Genomic DNA, 25,860 nt, shown 5'->3' on the forward strand with positions numbered 1-25,860 from the left:
TGATAAACAGAACAAAACAATTTCTCATCATGTGTTTCTGAGGCCTTTACAATTTGAGAATTTTGCTTTGATTATTCTGGTGGACAAAAGTGCTAGATCCTACTTGGACTGGGGATTAATATATTCTCTTTGGCACAAAGGATTTGAGTAGCCCTAAACTGATCTCATATTTAAAGCAGAGACTATGAATCAGTCAGTTGTTCTGAGAGGAACATTTGGACTAGAAGTCTAACAACAGGGTTTCTAGTTTTGATTATTTCATTTACTTGCCACCAAATGTGGTTTCAGTGATTTTCCTTATCTCTTTATCCAACTATATGCTTATTTGTATATTCAGTAACTATTTTTGAACACCAACAACATGCTAGATACTAGAAATCTAAGGATGACAAGAGCATGGTCCCCGCTTTTACTTAAGCAGGTAGACAATAAGAACAGATGAAGATAAATAACATTAGTTATGCCTGACCCACCTATTTCCCAGGGCTTTTATGAAGCTTAAACAAACTGAATTTTTTCAAAAATATACAGCTCTATACAGAAGTACAGTGCTAATATTTGAAGGCAGATATTCACCATAACAGCATATTTCTCTATGTAGGCTGTTTTGAGTAGTCACTATGGAGCTTAATGAGGTAAGTGGAAATACAGGGCCCAAAAATCAAAAGTAACAACCAATGGAAAAATAAAAACTGTACAGTGAGAGCTTCTTAAGTATGCAGAAGCAAATCGTTACGAGCATATGATTTCTATGTCAATTTAATAACAGGACTGTATTTCAAATTAAGTACATTTTTCTAAGGTACAGTTGTTCACATCAAATGATCTAATTGTCAAGTCTAAACAAAATAAATCTACCTACGTTTAAATGCACAATGAAAAAACCACTGAAATTTAAAGTGGAAGACTGCTAAGAAAAAAAAAACTGAATATAAAAATTTGACTCAACTCAAAGGAAAAAAAATAACTATACACCAAAAGAAACACCATGGATTCAAGGGTCATGAGAACAAACAAAAAAAAAACAGGTTTTACTCTTTGGGGATTTTTATTAGCTTGTCTTGTTTTTTAATCAAGACAAGTATAGATGACTCTCTATTTACGAACTTTTATCTCTTGAAGTTCTTTATTTAGTTGTCCTTTTCAAATTGTTACACATTCAAAAATTAAAACAATATAAAATATATATATTGAGAAGTCTCATTCTCACCAGATTTCTCCCCAAGAAAACACACAAGTATGTTTTCCTGTGTGTCTTACCAGTATTTCTTCGTGCGGCAAATAACTCAAAATCTTTATAAATACAAACAAAACACATCCATATGTGTCAACCACCAAGTACCGGCCTCCACAGCTGCTTGATCGATGCAAAGCTTTTCTGAGCCAGCTGCTTATGATAGCATTAGTCTGAATTTGTTGAATGCCTACTATGTGCGGGGGCAGTACACTAATCATTTTCCATTTACTAAATCATTTAATCTTCAAAATAATCCAGATAAATTATTCTTACTATCCTCATTTTACAGAAGAGGAAAGAGGATTAAGAAGTTAGGTCACTTGCCAAAGGTTACATAGCAAATACATACATTTTTGCTATGATTGAGCTATGATTTTGCTATGATTTGCTATGAAACCTGAGCTATGTTTCAAAACAAATAACAAATTAGTGTGCCTAAAGATCCTCTTTAACGTATATTCTCTACCTCTTCAGTCTTACTGCTTCTCCAAAGTTTACAAGTAAAACAGTCAGATACTCCAGGAGGCCAAAAATCACTTCCCAAAAGATACCCACATCCAATCCCTGGAACCTGTAGAATGTTGCCTTATGGCAAAAGATGAGATTATAGTTAAAGATCTTGAGAGGAGGAGTTTACCCTGTATTATCCAAGTGGGCCCTAAATGATATCACTTCAAGGTATTCCACACAGCATTCCTTCTAATCAAGGAACTTACTTCACAGCAAATGAGGTATGACAGTGGACCCACGATCATGGAATTCACTGTTCAAACCATGTCCCCATATCCTGAAGCAGCTGGCTTGACAGAAAAGAAAAGTGGTATTTGAAGTCTCAGAAGCAGGTAGGTGGGATATCTTGCAGGGCTGGGGCAATGTTCTGTGGGAGATTGTATATGTCCTAAACTAGTGTCTAATGTATGATACCGTTTCTCCCATAGCCAGGATTCATGGGTCCAGGAATCAAGGGTGGGGAGGAATAGGAATGACACCCCTTAATATTGCTCCTGGTGATTTACTACTAAAATGTTCACTTCCTGTTCCCACAACCTTATGCTCTGCTGGTCCTTAGCTTCAAAGGGAGGAATGTTTCTACCAGAAGACACAATGGCTCCAATGAACTGGAAGTTGAGACTGCCACCCAGTCACTTTGGGCTCCTCAGGCCTCTGAATCAATAGGCAAAGTACTGGCTGGGGTGATTGATCCTGATTGCCAAGAGGAAACGGAGCTGCTACTATCGGGTAGTATGGCTCCAGGCCCAAATTGTCTGTGTGATCTTTCAGGTCCAATAGAGGCAGTTACAAAGTTGTGCCTGGCAGCCCTCATGGAGAAAAGCTGACCCCACCACACAACATGCTTGGTGCACAGTCAGTGCACTGCAGTTTTCTGGAAGGAGTTGCAGTTGAGGACTCAGGCTTCCCTGACCTCTGGGCCAGTCATGCTCATACACATATCTTCCTTCCTTGTCCAGGCACCTCCATTCAGCCGCCTTCTTACTGGGGGCCTGGAGGAGGTACTTTTCTTCCCTTTGATTTGGTACTTTCCCATACCTAGCCCTTCCCCCAGCCAACAGGCCCATAAAGAGGCAGGAGCCTTTTGTTTGAGACTTCCCAGCAGTGAAATGCACCCCTCATCTGAGCTGATCCACCTGACTCTCACCCAGTGCCATTCTGCAGGTGACAGCCAGCACCTCTGGGGAGCCAGCACCATTTTGTGTCTCTTGCTTATCCCAGCAAGAGATAACAAAGCCTTCGTTATTCCTTTTTGTTTGGCCCCTTGTCCTAATCAACCACCTGGACACCTGGTTGCTTTTCGGCTACAAAAAGGAGGTTAGGAAGAACATGTCTGGAATGCAGAATACCCCTTAGGGCATCTGCATCTGCCACCATGCCCGGTGACTGAAGTCAATGGAAAACCAACAACCCCTTTCAGGCAGGACTGTTAATGACCCAGGCCCCTCAGGAATGAGGGTCTGGGTCACCCTACAGGCAAAGAACCCTGAGCAACAGGCTGTGGTGCTCCCAGAGGGCAAAGGGAATATGGAATGAGTAACGGAAGAAAGTAGCTATAAACACTATCTAGGACCAGGCAGTCAGTTTCAGAAACAAGGGCTGCGATGTTTATGAGTATTTCTTATTTTGTTATGAGTACGTGGGTATATACATTTTTAAGCAAGAATCTTTGCATTCTTCCTGCTCTTATCCCTTATCATCTAACATAAGATGCATGAATAACATTGAACTTTACATCATGGTATTTAAGTTCCAGGAAGTTAAGGAAAACAGTGAAAACCAACCAGGAACTTTTGCATCCTCTTCTGGGGAAAGGGTTAACACATTTTTGGTCGTAAGTAAGATAGCTGCATCATGTCCTGTGGAAGTATGACTTTATGGGTGTCTTTATTTGGAGATTAGTCATAGTTTAAGAAGAAGTATATGAGTGCCAAGTTTACAGGGGGTGATGGCCAGTTTTATGTGGGAACTTGACTAGTCTAATATTCCCAGCAACTCATTCAAATACAAACAAGGTGTTGCTGTGAAGGTATTTTCTAGACATGATTAGCAGTCACAGTCCATTGACTTTAAGGAGATTATCCTTGATAATCTTAGGGGGACCTACGTGCAATCACATGTATCCTTAAAAGAGGGAGGCAGAGGAATTTTTGAGAGAGAAGTGCACAGAGGAAAAGAGGATGTGAAAATAGAAGCAGAGAATAGAATGATGCTGCCACAAGCCAAGGAATGCCTGGAGCCACCAGAAGCTGGAATAGGCAGGAAAGGACTCTCCCTTCGAGCCTCTGGAGGGTGTGCAGCCCTGCCAATACCCTGATTCCAGACTTCTCTTTTCCAGAATGATGAGAGAATGCACTTCTGTTGTTTTAAGCCACAACGTTTGTGGCATTTGTTAGAGCAGCCACAGGAAACTAATATCGGTGCTTAACAATAAAACATAGTAAGAAAAGAAATTTTATCTGAGGAATGCGAGCCTGTTGTAAATTATCAGACCCACAGAGGCATGAGAGTGAGGCAGCAGTCGCATCCAACTTCCCCCCTTGTGCTAAGTAATCAGCTCTTGAAGCTGCTTGCTATGTGGACTCTTGACCAGCTGCTGCCGCAAGCAGCTATCAACTAACCAAGCAAGGCCACTCACTGGACACCATACCCCATACCCCACAGTTCACCAACGTACAGTCAATCACTAATCAATCTTATTTGTCTAACCAACGGGAATTCTTGACAAACAGCAGTATCAGCTCACTCCCTGCCCCCCTTTTGCTTTGGAAAACCTGCTTCTAACAAAGGCCGAACAGAGCTCATATCCAAGGTTACCTGGGTCTCAGTCTTCCAGATGGCTGTCCTCTCACCTTGGCTCAAGTAAACTTTTTAAAATTATATTTTGTGCCTCAACTTCCTCCTTCAGGTCAACAATATAATGAGAATCAAATAATATTATAGAGAAAGAATGAGATAGTACATGTTTCCATTAAGTTACTGCACAAGTAAAACTAGTTTTTAAAATTGAATTCTTATTCAGACACCAATAGTTAAGATGCCCTCCCTCCCACTATGCCACAAAATATGAAACCCATGACTCTTCAATATTTCCTTTCCCATTTTGCCATTTTCTTAGAGATCTGACCAGGTGGGGCAAATAGTCATGTCCCAGAAGAGAACTGATACTATATATTAAAAGGCCTAAAAGAAGAAAAGCAAACCTCTAATTAAAAATGTTAATAATATCCACAAGGGCCAAATGATAGTTTAAACCCCTGAAGTTATATAGAAATAATATTCTAAATCATACTACCATATTGTAGTTTACTAAGAAAACCACAAGTAAGGTCTAGAAGCCACCAAAATCCATGATTCTTAATACTTTAAGTGACTTTTCATAAGAATGTTAGTTGGCTTCAGAGGTTGAAATACCAGCTCGCTTCCTTGATTTGAAATTTGGTTGGAAGCCAACATCTAGAACTCGGTAATGTTATCTACAGCAGTCTTTCTTATATAGCTCTTTTATATTTGCCTTGAAAAAAAATGCTGAGCTAATGACAAAAGACAATCTTGGGGGACTTTGTCTTAAAAGCTGAGGGTGGAGAATCAGCATGCAAGCAAAACTTCAGGTGGCAGCACCTTTGGAATCAGCACCTAGCAAACTGTGGGGCATCCATTCATGCTCTCGGGGATGTCACCAGCCATCACAGAGGGTGACCAACTCTAAAGGATGAGAGCAGGGGAAGTGGAAAAGGAGAGAGTAGAATGGCACGTGGAATGTGAGTTTCTGAAGGGCAGAGATTTTGTCCTGTTTGTTCTCATCATATCACCTGCATGTGGAACAAAGAAGACAGTAAATATCCATGGAACAGGTCAATGCATAGAAGATGTGGGTGGAAGAATGAAAGAAGTAAAGACGGAAGGAACAAACTTTTTGAAAGTATATACAGGGAGAAAGCAATTAGAACGATACAAGGAGAAAGTTACGTACCAAAACCCAGCTCTTGAATTGAAATTTAATATGTGTCTCATGCACAGCAGCAATTTACGGAAAACAAAATGAGTAATTTCCTTAGGTTCTCGGGTCCTAGATGGGGGTAAGTTATTTTTTGCTGTAAAATTTTAGCATGTATTCCCTGAACAGACAAAGGAATTTCTCATTTAATTCACTGTTTCATCTTATTAACATTAGAAGTACTCATAGAAAATCTAATCACTGCATGTTTCATTAAGTTAGAAGCAGAAGAAACCTAGGGATTAGCAAATTCCAGACCCACCCAACATTTGGGGGATTTCTCTAAATGTCAGATATGAATTTTTTTTTCCTATTTACCTGACTGATAAGCTAGAAGAACTAAGGTATAAGGACTTTGGGAAATTACTGTTAAAAAAATGCAACACATAATTTTCATACATCTTCCAGGAAAGAACAACCATTATTTTTGGCCTTTTAAAATTCAAGCTGCAAACCACAGAGGTTAAATGATGTTAAACACCTCATAAAGGTCCCTGCACACAGAACCATTCAGAAAACTCTGCTGACAGATGACTGTCATTGGTATGGAGGGCTTAGAGATCTAGCAACGAAAACCAAGATTCATTACGATGCTTGCTTTAAATTTTGTTTTTGTTACCACTCCAATGAAACTAGATGACTTTATTCTATTTTAACTAGTATTAGCCTTTATATTTTCTTTATCATCAATAACAAATGTATCTTTTGTTCTTAAGGTAATTTATAATGCTGGTAAACACCGCCCTAAAAAAATGGTATGTATAACTATATGTCTATACCTTTCAAACTAAGTTATTCTTAAAACTGACACTAGGTGAAAATACTCTCCTTTCCCATCTGAATATTAGAAAAAAATTATCTTGGGGGTGGTAGTAAACTGTTGGAGAGTGAGGGAAATAAAGTGAGATTTGTTTTTCTTCTTTCTTTTTTTTTTTTTTTTTTTTTTTAAGACGGAGTTTTGCTCTTTTTGCCCAAGCTGGAGTGCAATGGCATGATCTCGGCTCACTGCAACCTCCACCTCCTGGGTTCAAGCAATTCTCCTGCCTCAGCCTCCAGAGTAGCTGGGATTACAGTCATGTGCCACCATGCCCGGCTAATTTTTGTATTTTTAGTGGAGATGGGGTTTCACCATGTTGGTCAGGCTGGTCTCAAACTCCCGACCTCAGGTGATCTGCCTGCCTTGGCCTAACAAAGTGCTGGGATTACAGTGAGCCACCACTCCCAGCCTAAAGTGAACTTTATGATTTTACTTTGTCCCCTGCTATCAAGTCAGTACTTTCAGATATATTCCATAAAAAGAGGGAAAACCTACATTATTCTGCCATTTTAAGAAAATATGATGTCATAGTTCATGAAATCCACATCTGAAATACTAGTACAGTGAAGAAAACATGGGTTCTGGGAGAAGACAGATGTGAGCTTGAATCTCTAATCCACCACTTATTAATGTAACCTCTCTCTGGACAATTTCCCTACCTACACTATGCAGTTTTTGTGAATGTTAAATGAGGTAATTAATGTTAAGACTCTAGCATAGCCCTAACACACAGGAAGTACTCAACAATATTTAAAATAAATATTCATCAAAGTCTCTGTAAGTATCTTTATTTTCCAAATATTCTACCACCCAATGAAAGCATTAAGAAACCAGTTCTTTTCAAATCAGCCATGGCCACAAAACTAACATATTTAACACAGATTAATATATTGCCAACATATACAAGCTCACTTGTACATGTCTGTACAAACTGCTGAAGTCCAAAAAATAAAATTTCATCAATTGCAAACATACAGAGCATGCAAAATACTATAGGCCTTTAGATAGTTTCCAATTCTGTTTACAAGCAAGGTACAGGGGAAAAGTTAATTGGGTAAAATGACTTGAAATGACAATGAGTATCAGCTGTATAAGGTCCCATGCAGCCTGCTGTGTTCACCACAGCACTACTCAGCATGGATGGCCTCCACATGCTTGTGGAATACAGAACATGAAATTTCCCCAATTTTAGTTGTTCTCTTAAAGATTTATTACTTTATATTTAAAATGCATTGGTTAAAACTTAAAAAAATGTTTTATTTCTTTATTATTTCATTTAGCTTTAAGTAAAATAAAGACAATCAAAAATGAAAATGAACACTAGAACCTTTTTTTAAACTTTGAAAATCAAGTTAATATTTTCTCAGGCTGGTTTGGGAGTACATGGGTATTCATTGATTCACATGTTTTAAATTAATTACATGTGTCTTCAGACACATAACAGTCCCTGGCATAGAGATTATTTTTGAATGGATGGAAAGAAGGAAGGAAAGGAGGCCTTCCTGGAGGAAGGGAAGAAAGACAAATGGATGTATGGGAAAAATTATAAATTTGAAAAAAATGTCACAGACTGAAATTGCCTGTATTCCAGGCTAAATAACTTATCTGCATATGGTATGAACTACAGGTTAAGTAACAAGTTAGAAAGCAAGGGAACAGATTTTAAACAAGTCTAACCAATCAGCCACTAAAAAACAAAAAAAATTCAGATACATTTAAAACTCTACCTTTAAATATAAACTTCATTTAAAGAAAATGTAAATCATTAAGAAAAATACTTCAAAAGGCAAACTGTTAAGTTTAAATATGCATACTATATTATTTCAGTTTTTATCACAAATTGAGATAAAAAGTACAAAGGACAGCAGATACTTCTGAATGTCACTTGAAAAATTTGGATTTTCAGTTGTACACATCTGAGGTTGAGGAAAGTTATTGGCAAAAACATTTCAGGAGTGTTTTATGAAGACTAGAAAAGGTTCCGGGATAGAATCTAGAGGGCAGGTTATACTGATTTACAACAAAGTAGTCATAAATAAGAGCTAAAACTCATTGGGTATTCACATGTGTTTTTCACAAAAATTCTACATGGTAAGAATTAGTATTATTCCCTCCACTTTAGAGGATGAAACTGACGCAGAGGGAGGTTAAATAGCTGGCCACACAGCTAGTCTGTGGCAAAGCTCAATTAAAACCCAGGCGTCTGCTTCCAGAGTCCTGCTTGCAGTCACAAGAGTAGAAATACATACTGAATCAAGTTGAACCATAATGCAAATCACAGCAAACATAAAGAGTATGTACTTTTCATTTTGACCCAACAAACACCTTTTGAGTGCTTATTATGTGCCATGTGCAAAACTGTAGCCTCCTTTGTACTTCATGTAATTCTAAATTTACAATCTGTTTTGGGTAGACACTAAAAAACAACTTAAGATGGTCGGGCACAGTGGCTCACGCCTGTAATCTCAGCCGTTTGCGAAGCTGAGGCGGGTGGATCACGAGATCAGCAGATCGAGACCATCCTGGCTAACACGGCGAAACCCCGTCTCTAGTAAAAATACAAAAAATAAGCCGGGCATGGTGGCAGGCGCCTGTAGTCCCAGCTACTCAGGAGGCTGAGGCAGGAGAATGGCATGAACCCGGGAGGCGGAGCTTGCAGTTAGCCGAGATCATGCCACTGCAGTCCAGCCTGGGCGATAGAGCGAGACTCTGTCTCAAAAACAGAAAAAAAAAAATTAGACATTTAACTCAAGTACAACAACCATGATGACATCATAGATATGTATGTAATTTCCCCTCAGCTAACAAAGTATTTAAATCAAAATAAATGAGAAAATGAGATGGAGTTGCTTTGCCCACATACTTTCTCATTGTATTAGTCATTTGGATCATAAGAACAGCAAAGCAAGAGAAGAGGTATTTTTATTGGGGAAAAAAGGAGCATAGGATGGCATGAAAGATAGGAAATCAAAAGATCACGTGTAATTCATTGTAAATTTGGTAACACGGAAAAAAGTGACTTGTGTTGCAGCCATATCTATAAGTCCTAATGGCCGGCACAAAGGGGGCTTTTTCTTTCACAGCAAAGAAAAGTAGCCAAATGGATTTTAAGCATTTTCTCTGACAAGTATTTTCATTGTTGTTCTGTTATTCTTTGAAAACAGAAACTGGAATGAGGTATAAGTTTTGCACTTGGAATGAAATTAGCATGACTGTATAGTTGGTGTCAATAAATAAATTATTTGTTGACTGTTGTTGGCTTTGCTGTTACTCTGCTCTACTATTGTAAAATCTGTCAGTCCCGGCTGCCATCTTCCCTTCAAAACCCAAGTCTCCCAATTAAAAGAACCACAGCTGTATGGAATGGGTCACCAGAGATTTGAACCTCCACAAGCATTACTCACTGGTCCTGCCCTGCTCTCCAGTCTTCGCCAAAAGGCAATGTCAAGTTCACCTCCTACTCGGCACACCCAAAATGAAGAGCTTAAACAACTCTTCAATACATGTGTGTTGTTTTTTGCTTTTTTGTTTTTTTAAGTTAAATTAGCTATTGAATGTATTTTAGCCCAATATACATTAAGGATATAATCTACCTGACACTGCCTTGAATGGGGTTCTATGCTGTTTACAAGAAGAAAGAAACTTAAAACTCCATAAAGCTGACCTATTCATTCATCAATGCTTTTTGTTTAAAAGGCTCTATTATATGTCCATCCCAGAAAACCAAATATCCATTTTAAAACACAAATAGACAAAAATGCTACAGTAGCATACAAAAAACACTCCCTGCAGCATTGGTTTTAATTCAAATCCTTACATATATATGATAAACTTAAAAGTTTAAAATGTTCTAAGCTGGAGGCATCACGCTCCCTGACTTCCAACTATACTACAAGGCTATAGTAACCAAAACAGCATGGTACTGATACCAAAACAGATATATATAGACCAATGGAACAGAACAGAGGCCTCAGAAATAATGCCACACATCTACAACCATCTGATCTTCGACAAACCTGACAAAAACAAGCAATGGGGAAAGGATTCCTTATTTAATAAATGGTGTAGGGAAAACTGGCTAGCCATAAGCAGAAAACTGAGACTTTCCTTACACTTTATACAAAAATTAACTCAAGATGGATTAAGGACTTAAAAGGAAGACCTAAAACCATACAAACCCTAGAAGAAAACCTAGGCAATACCATTCAGGACATAGGCATGAGCTAAGACTTCATGACTAAAACACCAAAAGCAATGGCAATAAAAGCCAAAATTGACAAATGCAATCTAATTAAACTAAAGAGCTTCTGCTCAGCAAAAGAAACTATCATCGGAGTTAAGAGGCAACCTACAGAGTGGGAGAAAAGTTTTGCAATCTGTCCATCTGACAAAGGGCTAATATCCAGAATCTACAAGGAATTTAAACAAATTTATGAGAAAAAAACACCACCATCAAAAAGTGGGCAAAGGATATAAACAGACAATTCTCAAAACAAAACATTTATGCAGCCAACAAACATATGAAAAAAAAGCCCATCATCACTCATCATTAGAGAAATGCAAATCAAAACCACAATGAGATACCATCTCACACCAGTTAAAATGGCCATCATTAAAAAGTCAGGAAACAACAGGTGCTGGAGAGGATGTGGAGAAATAGGAAAACTTTTACACTGTTGGTGGGACTGTAAACTAGTTCAACCATTGTGGAAGTCAGTGTGGCGATTCCTCAGGGATCTAGAATTAGAAATACCATGTGACCCAGCCATCCCATTACTGGGTATATACCCAAAGGATTATAAATCATGCTGCTATAAAGACACATGCACACGTATGTTTATTGTGGCACTGTTCACAATAGCAAAGACTTGGAACCAAACCAAATGTCCATCAATGATAGACTGGATAAAGAAAATGTGGCACATACACACCACGGAATACTAGGCAGCCATAAAAAAGGGTGAGTTCATGTCCTTGGCAGGGACACGGATGAAGCTGGAAACCATCATTCTCAGCAAACTAACACAGGCACAGAAAACCAAACACTGCATGTTCTCACTCATAAGTGGGAATTGAACAATGAGAATGCATGGACACAGGGAGGGGAACATCACACACCGGGACCTGTCATGGTGTGGGGGTTAAAGGAGATAGCATTAGGAGAAATACCTAATGTAGATGACCGGTTGATGGGTGCTGCAAACCACCATGATACATGTATACCTATGTAACAAACCTGCATGTTCTGCACATGTATCCCAGAACTTAAAAGTATAATGGGGAAAAAAAAGTTCAAAATGTCCTGGCTAACAAAGTTGATGGCATGAGTCAGTATTCTGATACGACCAAAAGCAGCACAAATATGGGGTACTACAATAAACCTAAAAAAGGAGCCATCGATGAAAATTGCATATACTGACCATTCCATCAGCAAAATCTACACCTAATACTGAGACATTACATTAGTTACATTTCAATTTATTTAAAGCCTTTCTAGTAAACCTTTATGTTTTATAATAAAAACATTTTATTATAACTTGCTGAGATATTTTTAAATGATGATGTTCTAAACTATCCATCTTGTAAGGACACTTACTAATATTATGAAGTATGTAGGTCATTCTGAGTACGTTAAGGATGCCAAATCCAGTCAAAATTCCAAAGACTGAAAACTATGCTCAGATTCCTTGTTCAGGCATAGTACACAAGATAAATTATTGTAAGTGAGCTAAATAACCAATATTAAAACCTGCACCATATGACAACATTCTTAATCATACTAACCTATAATGTATAAGCTTTCTAATAATTACTTTCTATGCCAATTACTTTGTATAATATTGTTTTACAAAAATCAGGAAGAATCCTACGGTACTGGATTTGAATTGGAGATAGCATTATAACTCATCATTTAAATATACATTTCCTAGCTGCATCCACTGTAAGGGCCTAGAAGGAATAACATCCAAGTTGCAATGAGCACATCTAGTGCTCAGGTCTTGGCTACTAAATACCATTTCCCACTGAACAGAACCAGAGTTCCTTGGAGAAGTGGCTGATTCCAGGTCTGAAATAGGAACATACAAAGTAAATAAGGGAAATGTTGTGCCAAGACAGCAAGTGTTTCTGAGGCTAATAAAGACATATGAAATATAGTAAGAAAATGTTTGAAAGAACGCATACTGGCCAAATCTGGGTAGTTTGAAGATCGGAAATAATAAATACAGCAATAGATTATAACACATTAAGTATAAAAAAGAATAGAAATGGTAATATATTATAATACTGAATAGAGAAGGAATCCACGAGTCCTTAATGATACCCAAAGTGAAGCAGAACAAAAAAGTGGGAGCAGAGTGAGGGAAGTTCTTTTCTTTCAGAAGAATTCAAGCTATAAATATAGATGGAATAGTAGAATTCATTCAAAAATCATCATTTTATAAGCCCCAAAGCAATAATTCAGGCAAAGATCATCAATGAATAGTAAAACCGCTGAATGATACGGTGTTGAGAAATATTATATTCACAAGATCTCAAAGTATCATTCCATGGATTACTCATCACAAAGGAGAAATGATACCTTTATGGTGGAGACATCTGGCAGACTCCATCTGAACCTAGTGAGCAAATTTAGCATCACCAAAAATAGAAAGGACATGCAAAGCAATGGTAATTTGTGCCAAGCCAAAGAACCATATACTCACGTGCATGTTAAAAAGTACACTTAAAAGGATGGCAAGAGGTAAGTCTGGTGTGGTGAACAAGATCAGATCATGAATTATGATTATCCGCAATCTACAGGTGAAGAAACTGAAGTTCAGAGAAGTAACTTTGTCAAAGTCATGTATCTAGTGATTGGCAAAGCTGGAATTTGAACAAAGTGAGTCGATTCTGAAACCCAGATTCTTTGGACTGCAGGAGCCTGGCAATCCCAGCCATCACTGGGTTTAAGGCCCAGGTCCAGCCATGTGGAAATGGCTCCCTTAAGCCCTGCAGCTCACCTGCCGTAGCCTCAGTCCGTCCTTTGCTAGCCTACTTGTCTCTGGATTAGTCCTCTCATGGGAGTCAAACTAACCTGCCTCCCCACCAAAGCTGGGCAACATCATTGTTACAGAAAAGATGGCTCGAAGCCTTTGGCTATATTATAGAGTTAAGAAAACTGGCTCAATTATCACACAGATGGACATCTGCAAAGTTAATAAAGACAGGCCTGTAGAACAATCAAAATTAAATTATTATCTTTCATTGTTCTAGTCCATTCAAATGAATGAAATTGAACATGTGACATACCCATGAAATGTTTGCCCATGTTCCATTATCGGGGCCTCAAATGAAAATCAGTCCTTATTTTAATCAACTTACACCCAGACTTCTGTCATAATATAGCCAAAAACCTACTCCATATCTCCAACTAATAGGTCTGTCTTGGTCCATTCGGGCTGTAACAAAACACCTTAGACTGGATAATCTAGGAACAACAGAAGCTTATTTTTCACAGTTCTGAAGGCTGGAAGTCCAAGATCAAATAACCAGTAGACTCAGCGTCTGGTGAAGGCCCCTTCTTCATAGATGAGCCCTCCTGTGTGTCTGCACATGGCTGAAGGGGAAAGCAGCTCTTTGGGGCCTCTTATCAGAGCATTAATTAATCCCATTCTCAGGGGTAGAGCCCTCATGACCTGACCACCTCCCAAAGGCCCTACATTCTAATACCACCTACCTTGGTGATTATGTTCAACATATGAATTTTGGGGCTGGGCAGGACAAATATTCAGACCATAGAAATGGCCAAAACCAAACACCTAATACAGTGTTGAGAAATATTATATTCACAAGATCTCAAAGTATCATTCCATGGATTACTCATCACAAAGGAGAAATGATACCTTTATGGTGGAAACATCTGGCAGACTCCAGATTTTCTTCCTAAACCTGATCCTCCATTATTCCATCAAGGCTGAAACCCTGAAGCCATCATTGGCATCTTTCTCTCCCACCTTATAGCTAATCCATCAGGAAATACTGTTGGCTGTACCCTGAAAAAGTATCCGCAATCCTTTCATTTCTCACCCAGTCTACTGTGTCCACCATGGCCCCAGCCACCACCAGCCCTTGCCTGGTTTGGCCACTGGCCTCCTCAATCGTCTCCCTGCATCTGCCCTTTTTCTCCTACAGTCAGTTCTCAATACAGTAGCCTCAGTGAGCTTAGGAAGTCAGATCAGGTCACTTCTCTACTTAAAACTCTTCAATGAACCAGGTGCAGCAGTTTATACCTGTAATCCCAGCACCTCTGGTGGCTGAGGTGAGAGGATCACCTGAGTCCAGCAGTTCCAGACCATGCTGGGCAACATAGCAAGACCCCTTCTCTACAAAAAATTTTAAAAATTAGCTGGGTGTGGTGGCACACACCTGTAGTCCCAACTACTTGAGAGGCTGAGGTGGGAGGACTGCTTGAGCCCACGAGGTCAAGGCTGCGGGGAGCCATGATTGCACCACTGCACTCAGCCTAGGCAACAGAGTGAGACCATGTCACACACACACAAAAAATATGTAAGTGAATAAATAAACAAACTCTTCAGTTTCTTCCTGTCTTACTCAGAGAGCAGACAAAATCCTTCATGGGGTCCTGAATATCCTGGGAGAACTTTGCTCTCTTCCTCTACTGACATGGCCGCCTTGCAGTGCCTCCAAATATGCCAGCCATATTCTGAGACTGAATTTTTGCAATTGCTCTTTCTTCCTTCTGCTTGAAACTTGTTACCAGCTGTCTGCCTGCTCTAAATTTTTGCTGAAATTTTACCTACTTGGTGCAGCCTTCCCTGCCCATGTTAATTAAAATGGTAACTGCCCTTCACTCCTTTTTCTCCATAGTGCTTATCAACAATCTGACACACCACACATTTTCCTGATTTATTTCTGTCTTACCCCTCCTCTCCTTTAATGCAGGTATCCTGGAGGAAAGTGATTTTATTTTAATCTATTCATTCACTGCTGTATTCCCAATTCCTAAAAAAGTTCTTGGCACATAGTAGATACCTGATATCTGTTACATAAATAAATACATGATAAACCCACACATACAGACCATGGATTAAGAAAATTATCCTGTGGATTAAGTTTCTTAATAGTCACTTTCTTCTAATATAGAGTACTAAAAGCCAAATCAGGTTTTAATGGAGAATTAGTCACAAAGATATCTCAATTCTCAAATCGTATGTAGAAAAGTAAGCCAATGAGTCTTTGGCTGTATTTACACCCAAGCATTTTCCTATGTAAAACTCAGGTTTTGGCCACAAAAATGTTTTCTCCCTTAGGCTATCTGGGTTGACGGTTAAAGTGACATATGTATGATATTAATGCGACCAATAAATAGAAGGAAATACTCCCTCAAATATGTCCAAACGTAGCACACAAACAAAGACTTATGTGCATTTTATAGGACAGAAAAAAACAAACCCACTTTAGAAACGGAATGACTACTTTACGCGTTCCAGTTAATTCTTTTCCAGATAGCTTAACAGCTGTGGACAAGATCTCAGCAACATCAAACTGCAGCGGACAGGAGAAAAGCCGGATGATACCAGGTTTACTCACAGTTTTTGTTGTGTCCTTCATAGGCCCTTAAGTCCCACTTATATATAACGGATTGTAAATGGAAGGTAACAGAAAAAAGACTGTAAGGCTGGTAAAATGGAAAAGAAAAGAAATGGCAACCCGAGGTCAGCTGTGTGTGACCCACGTGTAAGACTGAAGTAGAACTTGCCTCCTTGTGAACGAAACAGGGCAACAAGAGCTCCACTAGCACAGGTCACGCTTTGGTCTCTGCTCACCTGAGGCACTCAATGCCACGAGTCAAGCCAACAAACCACTCACAATTCTAATTTTAAGAGAGTCTTTTTCCACTTACTTTTGTGTTGAGGGAAAAAAACCCCAAACCTGTCAGTTTGCCGATTAGGTTTTACAATACCAACATACATTTTAGCAGTTATTTAAGTATATCTGAGAATGGTGGAAATTATTGTTACAAAGTTTGGAAGTATACTTTACTAATAGTATTTAATTTTTCTTCTTATTAACAGATCTTAGAGAGAGAGAGCACCAACAATATCAAAGAGATCTTAAAAACAGAATGTTTAAGAGTCACATGCAACACACAAGCAATTTATTGTCAAGATTTCTTTCAAAAAGAGAAGAAAGGAAAGGCATTTTTAGCAAAACTGTCTTTAAAATTTTCCAAACTTAAAACACTTGTACAGAAGTTGCTCCATATCATGAAAATGGGAGTTCATACCTTCCTTTATAATCAGGGTACAAATGGTGTGGCCCCTACTGTGTGACCTTGGGCAATGGACTTATTCTAAGGCTCAGATCTGTAAAATGGTGATAATAATAGTATCAGTCTTATAAGGATTATCATGAAGACTAATAAAGATAATGCACATCAAATTCTTAATATGCCATCTGGAACACGGCAATTAATAAATGGTTCCTTGGGTTCTTCTATTAAGCTCATACAATAGGTAGAATCACAAACTAATTTTCAAAGAAAAAACTCCATTACTCTTACAAATTTTCAAATAAATTAGGAAAATTTTAAACTAATAGCCCAGCACTGGGACCTAGAGGGCCTGCTCTTGCCAGCCGCTGGGAGGCTGGCTATGGACCTGCCTTCTGTAAGATGAGGGGACGGGGTCAGGACTTCCAGCTCCCTGTACATGTCCAGTTCTCTCTATGGAATGCTCTCTTTTCTCTTTTCTACCCTACGCAGACTGCCTCTCCAGTCCTTCAGAAGAGGTGAGAAGCTGTCCTACTATTAGTACTTCCAGGTCAGCCTTAACTGTAAGCTAGACATTCTCATATATTCTAATCTATCTCCCAAAGGTAATTTCAGAATTGCCATAAGACGGTTGTGAAGGAATTTTAAAGGAAATAATCCTAATGAATTGCATGCCAACTCCTCCACTAATGTGACTGCCAGCATTTCTGGCAAATAGTAAATGCTTTGCTGAAAACAAAAGCATACTAAAACAAGCAAACACGAAGAACACAAAGAAGCAGACACAAAACGTAAGCCTTCACCTTTATAAGGCAAACAAATCTTTATGCACAGTCCTTGCTCAATTCAACTCACTCCCTCGCAATAGGTATGACTCTTTCTCTGTTGCACAAAGGCAGAGTGCCCGTATAGTTTTCTCTTCTTCAGTACTACCCTTTCCAAGCTTCCTTCTGATACATTTCAGTGTTAGTTTTCATTTTCTCACCAGTCTCTCTTCTGACTTCTTGGAGTAATGAAAAGTCAAAGGAACCCCTAGAGTCACTGTTGCCATCACTTAACCCAGGACAATTAGGAAAACATAAGGTATGCCTCAATTACATTTTAGTATCATAAAACTTCTTAGACAGCCTCAGGGTCTTTAAACAGGCTTAACAGAATATCTCATAACAGTAAGAATTTAATAAATATTTTTGTTATTATCATGTGAGCAAGCAAGCACCTTCCTCACCATATAATGTTGCCATACCAGTTAACCGCCAACTGCTGGGTCACAGGCAGGAGCAGGAGTGCGTCTCTGACCAACAGTACAGAGCTGGTGAGCGGGCCTCCACAGCCTCCTCCACAGCCTTCCTCCCCGGTTTGGCATCAGTTACACAGACTCGCCTAGGAACGCAGTCTTGCACACATCCTTAGATTACTTTCTTTCTACCCGGAGGCAAAGGTGACACACTGATGGGGTCTCCCATTGCCCAACTCTCAGGCCTAGGATTGGCCAACTGCCCTCCCAACAGATTCCAACTGCTCAAGGCTGAGTGCAAGCTGTTCCCTCCGGGGCCACTGACATCACAGTCCGACCCGGGAATCCTCGCTACACTGCACCTCACACACCCCTCCCCAGCCAAAGGCTTTCATCTCTGTCAAATCAACACTTCCCACCCCAAATGAGAATCTGACACATTATAATCACCTTCACTCCTCCTCCGAGGATCCCACAAACCACAGAAGACGCACTCGTTTTTCAGGGCTGCATGCTGGGGACACACTGCCAAAACAGCCTGCAGCCCTTCCAAGACGCTTACCACCCGGGAGAGGGAGAGTGGCCAGCCAGGGCAGGGCTCTGAAGGACGATTATCCAGGAAAACGGAGTGAATGAGTTCTCTGTAAAGTCAGGTTTGAAGCTCAGAGTTCCAACTGAACCCAATGAGAAAGTGGGTTGTCTTTTGAGGACGCTTGCTTCTTTCTGTTCAAGAAACCAAACTGTGTGTGTGTGACTGCGCACGCACATACACACACATGTAAATGTTCTGACGTGTCCTTTCGTGTCCAGGGTAGCATATATTTCTTCCAGGTTCACTGTTGCACAGCCAAGCCTCTTCCTCTCTCCCTTTAACCCCAGCAGCATCTAGTCACCTTTCCGGCATTGACTTCCTCACTTGATGTTTCTCTCTGTGTCTCAGTGATCTTCCCCACCAGCAGATTTACATCTGCAGCTTTCCTCATCAGCCTCTCACTCCCACAGTATGTGTTGTATAACGGCCTTGAGACTGCTTTATCAAGGACACAAAGTAATTGCCCTCAGCAGGACCCGAAGGACCTGCTAAACTCCTTTTAACTACTCTGACATGATTGCATCAAGTCAAGTCAGACAGTGGTATTTTCAAAAATTGCTCCTGCTCTCTTCCCTCCATTCCTGACTCACAAATAAGCACCAAATTCTTTAAACATATCTGATGTTGGAAGCAAGATTAGCTAAGTCCAGTGGTCAAAGGTTTAAATATGTTACATGGTTTGGCTAGGTCCCTACCCAAATCTCAACTTGAATTGTATCTCCCAGAATTCCCAAGTGTTGTGGGTGGGACCCAGGGGGGTGGTAATTGAATCATGGGAGTTGGTCTTTCCCGTGCTACTCTCGTGATAGAGAATAAGTCTCATGAAATCTGATGGGTTACCAGGGGTTTCCACTTTTGCTTCTTCCTCATTTTTCCTTTTGCTGCCACCATGTAAGAAGTGTCTTTCACCTCCTGCCATGATTCCGAGGCCTCCCCAGCCACGTGGAACTAAAAGTCCAATTAAACCTCTTTTTCTTCCCAGTCTCGGGTATGTCTTTATCAGCAGTGTGAAAATGGACTAATATGATATGACTGAAGTATTTTTTTCTCTAGCTACCCAAATATAACAATTACATTTTTTACAGTTTTATATTACACATAATTTGCTAACATCTATTCAGTGCCTGCTGTGTACTATGCAGTGTTTTATGTGACTTAGCGGCATTGTAATATGAAATACTTATACCAGCCCTATGAGGTAGAGAAATGAAAGAATTGGTAGACTCCCATACTTTTAAGATCCAATTGCCCTGTCCTTTAAATTCCTTTCACAAGAGCAATTATTTTCAAGATTTCCTAATCTTTAGATGCCACAGCCCCCTGAAGTTTTCGTGTTAAGAACTTGCTAACAGGTAACTACTTAGTGTTTCTCGAAATTCACATAGATTAGTCAGGGAGGTTCTCTTCTGCTTTCTGAAGTTTTCATTTATTTGCTCTTAGGTACATTAAAGAATCATTAGGGTCCCTCATACCTATCTAATTAATTAATTATAGTTTATAATTACATAGCCTCCTCTCAAAGTCCCTAAAAATATAAAGAGTCGCATAACAGAAGAGCCTCATCTACCACCGCAACATCTCATCCCACCCTGCCCTGTTGGCCGTAATTATTGTTCTATGCGAGATGACAAAGAGCCATGGGAAAAATCCTTTTTGTAACCAATATATTTTAAAACAGAGACTAAGATCAGGATATACTAAGCAAAACAGATTAATAAGATAAGTCTGTCCTTGGGTCAGAGTCTTTTCATTCAGCCCTTTTCTTCCCTGTCCCACTGTCCATTTCTGTTTTCACTAGTCCCCAGACTCAGCATTCTCCATGGGCTTGGACAGTGACAGCAGAAAGTGAGGCCATAAATCAATCAAGTAAGGCACGCTGCAACCTCAGGCACAGGTAACAAATGGCAGCAACAGGAAACAAGCCCCCCCGATCCCCACTGTCTCCCTCCTGTCTTCCTAGTTCTAATTCTGCCTTGGCCCACCCCAATCTTTCTCATGCCTCTTTCTCAACCAAGAGCCCTAGGAGGCAGCTACCAGCCCATGTGAGTGGACTCTGGGGAATAATCCACATGTCTCCCTTCGGTCTCTCTCGGGGAACTTCGATTCTAGAGAAAGAAATGTAGCACCAGAGTGCCCTTCCACATGTGCAATTTCAGTCACCGAAGAAACTGAGCGGGAACAACATTTCTGGGCAGGAGAATAAGCAGATATACCATGAAGCTAAGTTTCAGGGCCCAGCATGTGTACAGGCCCCTTCCAAGGTCCTGGGAATGACCTCGGTGATGAGTTCACATTATCACATTTTTGTGAAATTTGAAAAAGGTACTTTTGTATTATTTTCCATAAACAGGGCACCCATATGATAAAAAGATCAAGTCCCACAAAAATCCAGTGGTCCTAAATCATATCTTGTACACATGTGAGGTTCAGGAGGGTCTCACACCTCATGCCTACCTACTTGATGATAGTTTATAAGTAGACGGCCTCCTCTCAAAGTCCTTAAAACCAAAGAGTCCTATCACTGAAGAGCCTCATCTACCACCACAACATTTCATCCCATTCTGTCCTGTTGGCAATAATTATTGTTCTATGCTAGACAGACTACATAAAATCTAACCTAGTTTGTATTACATTTTCTTCATGTAACATCAGAGTTCTTTTCCCCACAATACGAAAGCAAAATTAGGTTAAATTTTAGAAGAGGGAAAATAAGAAGTAAAAATAAATTTTATTTTTAAAAAAATAGAAAAAGTAGTTACTAATGATGCACCTCCTTTTCAAATATATCTGAAACCAACTTTGGCAAGCCATGGGCATCTTAGAAAATATATTGTCCAAAGACTTTGCACGAGTCAACGTACAATAGGGGCCATGAAGCTCCTCCATACGATTCTGCCATCCAGCCATGTTGAGGAACCCCTGCAAGAGACGTCTGCAGTTGTATCCCCTAGCAACTCCTTAAAAACTCACTGGTGCTTTATCATATTTTAGCACTGTCCTTTAGCGATATAAGGTCAAGGCCACTGTAACACACATGTTAGTAAGCAGGAATCAGTGAAAACATGGAATCACAGAAATAATATTTAACAGCAAAAATGACACTTCTAACAACTCATTTTGTAGCTGAAAGGCACTGCAGTGAAAACATAGGAAATAGCTATATAAAAGGCTTCTGAGTAACAGAGGGAAGTCCTCCCGAAAGCATTCGGTTCTTAAGATACATTGTTATTTCCTGAGGTACCCTTTAAGTCTCTCCTAAGTGGCTCAGATGAAAGGCCCTGGCAGAGAATCTGGGAGGGGAGCAGTGTCCCAGTGAGGACTCTGGGGAGGGCCCATGCTCTGTGTCCTATGCGCAGAGCGACTTCACCACAGTCATGGGCACAATGACCCCTAATGGTATTGAAAATGGAGAGAAAGGGGGCAAGTTCAATGACGTATGTGTTATTTCTGAAGTTGGTATTTTTTACAACAACAAAAAATTGGCACTAACTTAAATATTTATCCACTAGGGAATGGATGAATAAAAGGTGGTATATGCAACAATTGAATACCCACCCTCAATTTGCTGAAGCAGGGACTAAAACCATGGGACTGATCATGCAAACTGGAGCTATTTCCACTTGTTTAAGTCAATGCTTACAAATCATGCTCTTTCTAGGACACATAGAAAGTGTAACAATCAAGATATGTACATAAAGAAAATATTTAGGATTAGCCAAGAAAAATATATAACAAAGAAATAGGGAGGCCTTCCTCTGCCACCAAGTCTAAAAATTAGGTTCCATCCTAACACCCATTTCTTCTCATTTGTAATCTTTATCAGCAAATGTATTTTATCAGTAAACTCTTAACAGTAAATTTGTTTATGACTATTCATTTGTCTTCATGGGTCTGTAGTAAAGCGCTGGGAGGTTACGGACCATTGTATCCCCAAGGATAATACGGCGCCTGGCAAACAGCAGACCCCCACCAATAAATACTTTCAATAAGTGAATCATTGACGATAGTTTCGAGTACCATTCATATTTTGATACCCTACAAATACTCAGCTCCAGTTCATCCTTCTGGTCCAGCTGACTAGCTGACATCAGCCCCTTCTGGTCCAGCTGAGTAGGTGACATGCCCACGTGAGTGTCCACAAGCTACCTGAGAAGCTACATGCACAAGACTGCACTTACTCTCTTTGTAAAAAAAAAAAAAAAAAAAAAAAAACGTGTTACTATACTGTCAAAAGCATGCAGAGATAGCTACACAAGAGTGTCCTGGATGACATTACTTGTAAAAGTAGATATAAAGAAATAACCGGAAACATCCTACATGGAATGGGATACTACTTATCCTTTTACACTAAGGCGTAAAGCAGATCTCTTAGGTACTTCAGTGGAAAGCTGGAGGGCTGCTTGCGCTATGTTACTAAATACAAAAGGAAGCTGCTAAAGGTACCATTCTGTTTAAGATGATCATTACACATACATGTGGCTTTCCGTGTAGAAGAAAAAAGCTAACAGGGTCATATGTGGGTAGTGGAATTTCTTAGCTTACTTTGAAGATTTTCCACATCGTTTGAGTTTTTAAAGTGAATAATTCCTACACAGAAAACTTGACAGTTAAAAAACAAAAAAATAAAAAAATAAACTTTCTCTATTCTCAAGCTCTATTAAAAACAACCCGCCAGTCACCACATTAGAAGTGTGGTAGCTCTCCTGAACCCCCTTCTTTGCCTCACTCTTTACATTTTACCACCGGAATATGTCTTTATCAAATTTCATTGCTTCATTTTGCTCATACCTGTTCTCTTTCCATCTCCTCTGTCTGAATTTAAGCCTTCATCATCTCTCTCTACAGCGGTCCACCAGTTGGCTTCCTTCCTTTCATCTGTGACTCCTGGCAATCCTTGACATTGCTTCCGTGTTTCCAGAACCCATATTAAAAAACAAAACAAAAAACAAACAAACAAAAAAACCCAACAAGTCACAGCTCAGAATGAGCCCTTCCACTCGTTCCGAATGGCCTGTGCAGTCGCGTTCAGGCAGCTGGGACTGCCCGTGGCACCTGCACAGCACTTCTCCCACCATTTCTCCAACTGTGCTCCGCACTGTTCTAAAAATAAGTTTCCTGTAGTTCCCAATGTTTCACAGTTTGTTCATGCTATTTCCCTTATCCTGGAATGTACTGCCCTTGTCCTCCAATCAGAGTTAAAATTACTTCTGTTTAAGAACTCAAATCAAACACCACCTCCTCCTCCATATAACTTTTCTGCTCCTTTTCCCTCAATCAAGTTTCTGGCTCCTTCCTTTGTGCTCTCGGTGAATCTTCCACTGAAGCAACACGAAAACCACACACAAACTGTCATTTGTGGCAGGCTGTTGAGTGCCTACGGCTTCAAATGCTTCGGCGCATGCAATGCTACTACCGTTTTCAGGTAGGTGGCCATCGACATCTTATAAAAGTTACAAATGTCCCCATTTTTGGAATGGAAGTCAGAAAGGTTGGAGAGTGGGCAGAGAGACACTTGTCCAAGACCACATAATGAAAGAGACGGGTTTTGATTCTAAATCTTTCTAGCACCCACTGTGCTGTACAACCTTTATTAATATGTCATTATACGCACTGGCTTGAATTTCTGTTTCTCCCTATAATATCCTTATTTTCTCATGGACAGGGATTATTTCTGATTCATCTTTTGATCCTCAGACCTAGTATAGAGCTCGGCATGCAGCAGGTGTGTGGGGATGTTTGTTGAGTAACGCAGGCAAGGGAGCTGGGGAAAGCGCAGTCATTAGGAGTCACACAGTCTGACCTTGAGCAAATTATTAACATTACGAACAAGCAAAAAAAAAAAAAAAAGAAAGAAAGAAAGAAAAAAAACAGAAATAAAGCACCAGGCACACAGTCTAGGGCACAGTAAGTTCTCAAAAATGCTACCAACAATTACAATAACACTGAGGAAAGAGAAGCTCATAAGAGGGGCATGTGTCAGTCCGTCAGGGCAAAGTGTTGCTGAAATAATAAACTATCCCAGGATCTTAGTAACTGAAAACACACAGGATTTGTTTTTCACCCACTGTCCACATCCATAAAGTTCTGAGGAGTCTCCTTCCTCTACCTTGTTCTCACTCAGGAATGCAAGACCAAACACCATGCAGAACAGCACTGGCTACCACGGCAGGGGATGGGAGCGTGGGAAAGTGAGCATCGCCTATTAAAAACTTCCACAAGTCAGTAACACACCTCACTTCCTTCCACCTGCTATTGATCAAAGCAACTCACATCATAAACTTGCAATCTTACCTCATACCCAGGAGAAAAACCAGAAATACCACATCACTAATGACTATAGTGGGAACAGAGAAACATTTCTTAAGAGTAGGTAAGTGTACCAGGTACAGCAAGTAGGAGAAAGGCTTAGGTAGGCACAAAAATTGTAAAAAAGGTCAACAGATAAAACAGTAAGTCAAGTATGAGGAAAAGCATCTGCGGCTTGGTGTGACTGGACCATGGAGTGCGTGCAGTGCGTGCAGGAGCTTAGGTGGAAGAACAGGCTGAGTCAGGTTGTCGAGGACTTTTCTGCTCTATTACTAATCATAAGAGGGGTGGGAGCCCAGATGATCAATATGATAATTGAATAGGATCACTCTGGCAACAACTTAGGGCTCTTCATATTCCAATATAATATATACATTTATCCTCATATACTTATTCTGTTGTTACCTTGTCATAATTATTGTCATGTTTTATCTATTTTCTTGCTTCCCAACTTGGAAGTAGTTTCATTAAAAATGCTTTCAGAACACTTATTTCACTTTTAAAAAGAACGTATTGAACTTTAAGAAATCCACTGACTGCAGGACCTGCTGGTGCTAATGGTGCACAGGTCTCGTCTGCACAATGAGCATGTACTACACACCCAACGCCTTGAGTTAATTTGGACAGCAATGCTTTAGCTGCAATTACAGCCATGCACAGCGTAATGATGTTTTGGTCAACAAGGGACCAAAGATATATGAGACGGTCCCATAATATTATAACGAAGCTTAAAAATATTTATTGACTGATGACGCAGTAGCCTTCCTAATGGTATAGCACAACACATTACCTTTTTTATGTTCAGATATATTTGGTTACAGCTGCCTGCAGTATTCAGTACAGTGACATGCTGCATAGGGATTGTAGCCTAGGAGCAGTAGGCCACACACA

The 25,860-nt window shown here is 39.8% G+C and overlaps 1 protein-coding gene and 1 long non-coding RNA gene across 6 annotated transcripts in view; one reads left to right on the forward strand and one right to left on the reverse strand.

Annotated features, from left to right (window-relative positions):
* The window catches only part of PDE10A (phosphodiesterase 10A), a 332,525-nt gene that overhangs the window by 251,176 nt on the left and 55,489 nt on the right, over positions 1–25,860 (reverse strand). For 2 of the 5 annotated variants that reach the window (XM_031012519.3, XM_031012518.3), the window contains exon 1: positions 18,063–21,348. The exons of the other annotated variants lie outside the window; for them this stretch is intronic. In XM_031012519.3, the coding sequence (XP_030868379.1) occupies positions 18,063–18,078 (16 nt within the window). In that variant the 5' untranslated portion in view covers positions 18,079–21,348. Of the gene's footprint in view, positions 1–18,062; positions 21,349–25,860 lie in introns of those variants that run through there. 5 annotated transcript variants of the gene reach the window in all.
* On the forward strand, positions 1,973–16,848 carry LOC134758793 (uncharacterized). Its single transcript, XR_010134416.1, has 3 exons — positions 1,973–2,079; positions 6,461–6,499; positions 16,638–16,848. It is a non-coding gene; the product is annotated as an uncharacterized lncRNA (long non-coding RNA).

Source organism: Gorilla gorilla, chromosome 5 (genome assembly GCF_029281585.2).
Source record: "Gorilla gorilla gorilla isolate KB3781 chromosome 5, NHGRI_mGorGor1-v2.1_pri, whole genome shotgun sequence".
Taxonomy (NCBI): domain Eukaryota; kingdom Metazoa; phylum Chordata; class Mammalia; order Primates; family Hominidae; genus Gorilla; species Gorilla gorilla.